Here is a 6,504-nt window from a genome sequence, read left to right as displayed (position 1 = left end):
TACATTCACTTCGCAGTGCGTGAAGTGTGACTCGTCAGCGATTTTTTATGCATATCAAATCTATATTCTATAGACTTGAATTCTTAAAATAGATCATAGTAATATACTAATATCTAGTCTATTGGATTGTATTATTGTCATCTTTTGTATGCAAGAAAAAAACAATATAGTTATAAAAGCCTTAGCCATCAATGTTAGAATATTTAGTTAACCAACCACACTTATACCGATAATGATTCTTTTCAGTCTTGCCTGTGAGCCAATGACATACATGAAATTAAATATAACAACCATATAAAAATATCGGTTCGTTAGAAAGAAAGTTGCCATCCTATTTTGGAAGTATTATCTTTGTTCATATAATAGTATGCAACAAGAAAAAATAATACTAATTGTTGAAATGGATAAGGGCTTAGGGTCTATAGGCAATGAGACATCCCCACTCATGCAATCCCAGTGGAATGCATGAAAAATGAGCAAAACTATTTTATTTTAAAGATGACCAGAGATGCTTCATGGTGTAGTGAGTGTGAGCCAACGACAACACTTCCACCTTTTCTAAAGTCAACCTTTTTTAATTTATATATATATATAGTCCTTTACCATTGCTCTAAATTGTTCTGAACAAAAATGATTGGTGTTTCGTGCTATAGTCATTTTCTATAAATGAATTTTGGAAAAATTAATCAGTCGTACAAAATCAGGGGATATGTCTTCGTTTTTACTTGTTTGTAACTTGTAAAAAACTATATTTCCCAAAAGCTTCAAAGAGACGTTGAAAATTACAAGTGTTTCTGTGATGAAAGCAATTGATGATGCTTGTCTTTTAACTTGGATCAGATTTGTTGGATCAAAATCTAAACCAATCATTAATCTTAGAAATTTATAAATAAGATGTTTGGACTCAGATGTATGAGGTCTTTTTGACATCTACATAGAGTCATCCTTTCGTCACCGATTCACCATCAACAACCTTTTGGACGTTAAGTGGACACTTAAACCTACTTTTCTTTAGATAGTTTATTTGTTTATACGGTGTTTGGTTAAGATAGTTACGCATCAAATGTGTGATTACTTTCTAGTTAACATCTTTTGATTTGAAAATCAAGATAGCAGAATATTTCTGTCTAAAATAGACTTACATAGTTACATCTAGGTCTTGATCTTTTAACGCAAATATGATTTTCAATCAGATTAACAAGTTTGATTTTAAATTTTTTTGGTTATTCAATAAATTATTATAGTTGAAAAAGATGGGTTTTGAGAACAATATCTACCTCATGTAACCAAAAACAAGTTATAAAATAACAAACAATTTTTTCTTAACGTGTATAAATGAAGTCAGAAAAAGCTACTTGAGACGACCTCTGTTGTCTTAAACTATGTATAAGTACACTAGTTGACAAAAAACTATATATAACTAAAGGAGAAACATCGACATAGAGAATTGAGATAAAAGTCAACGTGAATGAACTTGGCCAAGTAACTTTGCTTAGTGTGTACAAAGTAAACGCCAACTTTGGTTGTAGACCCCAAAAAAGTCTTATGCTTTCACATTTGAATGAACCTCCCTTGGTGGTTTTGGTAAACACGAAAAGAATATTAAATTATAAGGAAAATAATACATAAATGTAAGACCAAACTAAAATAATTAGACTTCGTATAAAGTCAACTCTCATTACGTAGAGTGGTTTGGTTCCGAACTTAACTTCCTTACCAGAAACACATCAACGGAGGAAGACTTGCCCGTATACCACTTATCACCTTTCAACGTTTAACTATCTAAACTCAAGATTACTACTAAATTGCAATTAAACAAAAATGTAATTGAAGTAGTATATATGAAAGCATCATCTAGTTGACATTGTTTCAAATAGAATCTACTTGACTATGTAAGGTGAGCTCATTGTGGAACCAAATTCTGCAATATAGAAGTAGTGAATAAGCGATGACAAGTCATGAGTGATGATGATATAGTCGTATATTCTTGTCAACATTAACCATCGTCAGACCTCAGCTAATTAAGTACTACAATTTTCCTTAATGTAGTATAAAATTGCCGCTATAATTTTAGGTGTGATTGTCACAACGTTGTCGATTCTGATAAAAGGAAACTAGAACTTGTAAAACTGTAACGTGGCTAAAGAAATGATTCTTATTATTATTTTCAAGAACGTCATCATCTTTTTGTACAAAACCATATTCAAGATGATCATAGTATAGAATAATATTATCCTCTTCAAAGAGGTTACTAGGGTAAAAATAAAAAACGTTATTCTCAGTGGAAGAATATTCCAAGAACAAGCTGTCTTCTTGATCCAAGATCCAATTCTCAAATCCTCCATCTTCGTCTTCCTCCGATGACGTCGCTTCAACGCAATTCTCATCTTCCTCTTCGTCTTCGTTACGTTTCCCCTCCTCGTTGCCTCTAACTTCAATCCAACCATCATCCGCCGTTAACCACTCCGGCTCGCCGGAATTCTCATCTCCGACGAGTTTATTGATCCGATCAGCAGCTGAAGAATCCCATAAATCATAAGAATTTGCAAATGGGTCTTGAATTAATGGACTTCTCGAGGTTTCACATGAATCCCAGAAACCTTGATCCAACACAGTACTAGGAGAAGAAGAATTCAGACAGCAACGAGACAAAATTTGAGATTTGTCTTCCACATCAAGAAACGGGTGTTGAAGCAATTCTTCAACAGCCCATCTCTGTTTCGGATCTCTTCTCAGACAATTCCTCAAAAAGTCTTTGCCTTTCTCCGACAAACACTCTGGAATCTCCGGCGACTCGCCGGTGAAACCAATCTTGTAAATCGCACCCACGACGTCGTTTAGCTCCGGCCAAGGACTTAAACCTGTAGCCATCTCTATCACCATACACCCCAAAGCCCACACATCAGCCGGAAAACTCTGTTCTTCACCACGCGCCACCTCCGGTGACATAAACGCCGGTGTACCGGAAAATTCTAAACTCCCGTTTCCCGCCATTTTAGAACATCCCAGATCGGCTATCTTCGCGGTGTCCTCTCCGACCATAACATTCTGGCTCTTCAAATCGCAGTGAACGATTCCTTGGTCGTGAAGATACATCAAACCTTTCAATATCTGACGCGTGTAGGATCTAATCTCCGGCTCCGGCAACTTCCCGCCGGATCTTTTGATCAAATCGTGAATACTCCCGCCGGAAACATATTCCATGAGGAGATTGTACATCGGTTTGCCGTTCTCCGTCGTCACACTAGACCCAATGTACTTGACTACGTAAGGAGAGCTCAATTTCGACAAACCCGATTGTTCTCTCTGCAAAACCGCCGATGAAGAAAGCTCAGCGGATTTGACGGCGAAGAGTTCACCTGAGTTCGTGATTGCTAGCGAGACAGTGGCGGTTGAGCCTCGGCCTATGGTTGGTCCTCTTATCCAGTTTTGTTCCTCCATTGAAAACAGAGCAAGAAAAAAACAGAGGAGATTGGTAGAGAGAGAAACTTGTAAAGAGAGAGAGAGGCTTTAAATGTTTAGGTTTAAGAGTTATGATGTGATTTGTGTATATATACACTCACACAAACACAACTATGGTGTGTGTGTGTATATGTATATATGTGTATGTGTGACTTTGGCATGAGGTTATGGTGTCTTAGTTCAAAGTCTGAACAGAGATTATGACATTCTTTTAATTTATATATTCTTCTCTTCCCCCAATTATTATGCACCAAAACTTTACCTTATCTTCCAACTTTCATTTAATTTTTGATTATTGTCTTCTTAGATCTAAGACCATGATTATCAAACCCATTGGGTTTCTTAGTTTTAAAAAAAAAAAAAAAAAAAAAAATTAAAAGCAAACCAATCGCGGGCCGCCACGAGTCAGTGGGGCCCGCGAACACTGTAAGAAACTCACTAAAATCGATTCTTAATTAGTAGTTTTTGTAACTGATTCTTAAGGGTTTTGTGGGGGCTCACGCACTAAAAAACCCACTAAGGATCCCGGATAATCATGCTCTAATACAGCCGTTTAAGTTCGAATTCAAATGCCAGTCGTTAAAAAGGAAATAGAATATGACTTTGATCATTGGTACGTTTCTTCCATTAAACAAATTAAGGAACCATGACTTAATCATCTTCTGGATATATATTAGTATAAATTATATAACAAATATGCTAAAACACATTAGATCTACGAAGAATATAACAAAAAAAAGGAAAGTTTGGTAATTAGTTAGAGCATGATTAATGGAATGTTTTTAAGGTAAAGTTTTTAGCGGAATATAAGAACCGTCTATTAATTTTTAACTAAAAAAGTTAAGAACCGGTTTTTAAATATCTTATTTGAATTATTTATTTATTTTAACGACAAAGAAAGGTCACGAAGAAATGGTTCTTATAAGGTTTTGGTTGGTAGAATGGCACATAATTCAAGCACAACTGTACAAAATTAAATGGATAACTGCCCATCAAATCAGTTATTATCCATCAGATATACAAATAAATACAAACATAATGTTCTAGTTATGTAAAGTTTGTGATACAGAAATTATGACTGGTATAAATATGGTATTGTGAAAAGTACGAAAAAAGATAACAAGATTCTTGTTGTGATACATATGTGATGTATTAATCATTTCATTGCAGTATGTACTCATCTTGGAGAGCTTAATAGGCTACCATTGTAATTTTAGGAACTAGTCTTTTAGTAAATTTTTAAATTTTTCTATATATTAATTGAAGATCATTTCAAAAATTGTAACATTAAGTTTGTACTAATTAAAAAGAAAATCTGCTTAGGTGTCACTTAATTAAGATGATAATTTAGCCTACGTGTCAGTCTAAGAATCAATAGAAAAAAATGTTAGTCTAAATCTAATTACTAGGAATCATTATATTAATCTAAAATATAATAAGCGTGTATTTTTTCATTAAATAAAAGCTACAGAATTACATAATATGATTAACATATATATGGCAATAAATGACTATGAATAATAAAGATTTGATAACAATTTTTGCATCCTTCTTCATTTTTGTTTAATTTTATATTATTAAAAAATAAACACTCACATTAACCATATAATAAAAAATTAGATTTTCTCTTATATGTTATATTTTGAATTTTTTAAAATAACTTTAAATTAAAAAAATGAGAAAACTTTATATGTTATACTTTAAATTTTTTTAAACGATTATAAATTACAAAAATGAGGAAACCTTATATGTTATATTTTTTCTTATATGTTATATTTTGAATTTTTTACAACGACTTTAAATTATAAAAATGCAAGTTTTCCTTAAGCATATAACTAAAAGCATTAAAATGACATATATCAATTTGATGGTTGATCTAAAACCTTTCAAAACCATATGGAAGATAAATGTCAAAATAATTTAACTGCGGAAACTGTACTGTTCACTTTCTCAAAAATGTGTTCGGTGAATAAAATAAGGTTTTTGTGTCATAATTTGTTTAATGTCCAATCTGATTAACCCATGATATATTAATAATAGTTTAGCTCCATAAATTTTAATAAAAATTGATCTGGTCTATCTGAAAGAAATTATATAATAACAACAAAAAAACATTTTATATGTATAAATAAAATGATCACATATATAAAAAGAAATTGTCGATAATATATACAAATAAACTCACCCTACGCAAGGCACATGTCTTATCCTAATACTAATTATGGCAGATTCATTTAAATATAGATAATCTCTTTTCGTAAGGTCGTATTTCATAAAGAAAAATCAATAACCATGCCTTAGCTGTTTGATTGATTCAACCATAACTATGTATATTACCTATCATTATAAAAATATATGGTGATTTCTCTCAAGACTTAGATGCATTGTATATCCAAATGAACAATTAAACTAAATCACTAGTAGCGCTGTTCATCTAGTTTTTAACTTCTAACAGAATTACGAATGTATACATACATGCATATATACATGAGAGGAACATAAATAGGGCGGAAATCTTACTTTTTATTTATTTCTCAAACATTTTGTGTGGTAGAGGCAATTTGATGCGTATTGTGTGAATCAAGAAACGTGGCGGAAAAAGATTGGAGGATGACAGCTTTGACGGCATGACTGCCTGAGTGGACGGCGCCGTAACTTTGATCCACCAATAAGCCGAAAACAAGCTGCTGTCACGTGGCGGAAGCACAATCTAATTGCGGGATTAGCATGGGGGATTATTAGACATTTGTTGAGGATATTTTTTGGGAATCGCATTTTAAACATTCCAAGTGTCATTTTCTAACACTTTAAACACTGAATTTTTTTACTATCACTTTAAACTTTCAAAGTGACATTTTTATCATAATAAACCTCCAAAGACGTTTTCCTGTTCATAAACGACCGGTACTGTTCATTTTACAGGTCAAAATAATGACGTGTCGGTTTCTTAAAAAAAAAACAGAAAAATATAGAAAAATTCGAATGAAATTGGAAAAAACCGTAGAAAATTCAAAACAAAATTAAAAAAAAAATCTAAAAATT

At 32.6% G+C, this 6,504-nt stretch overlaps 1 protein-coding gene across 1 annotated transcript; it reads right to left on the bottom strand.

Annotated features, from left to right (window-relative positions):
- Positions 1-1,851: 1,851 nt before the first annotated feature.
- On the bottom strand, positions 1,852-3,682 carry LOC106407843 (mitogen-activated protein kinase kinase kinase 18-like). The gene has a single exon (XM_013848702.3). It carries the CDS (start codon positions 3,439-3,441, stop codon positions 2,071-2,073), a length of 1,371 nt encoding a protein of 456 aa, XP_013704156.2. The 5' UTR covers positions 3,442-3,682; the 3' UTR covers positions 1,852-2,070.
- Between the last annotated feature and the right edge of the window lie 2,822 nt (positions 3,683-6,504).

This window comes from Brassica napus, chromosome C9, assembly GCF_020379485.1.
Source record: "Brassica napus cultivar Da-Ae chromosome C9, Da-Ae, whole genome shotgun sequence".
Classification (NCBI taxonomy): Eukaryota; Viridiplantae; Streptophyta; class Magnoliopsida; order Brassicales; family Brassicaceae; genus Brassica; species Brassica napus.
Note: the sequence above shows the minus strand (reverse complement) of the source record. Positions and strands in the feature narration are given on the sequence as shown.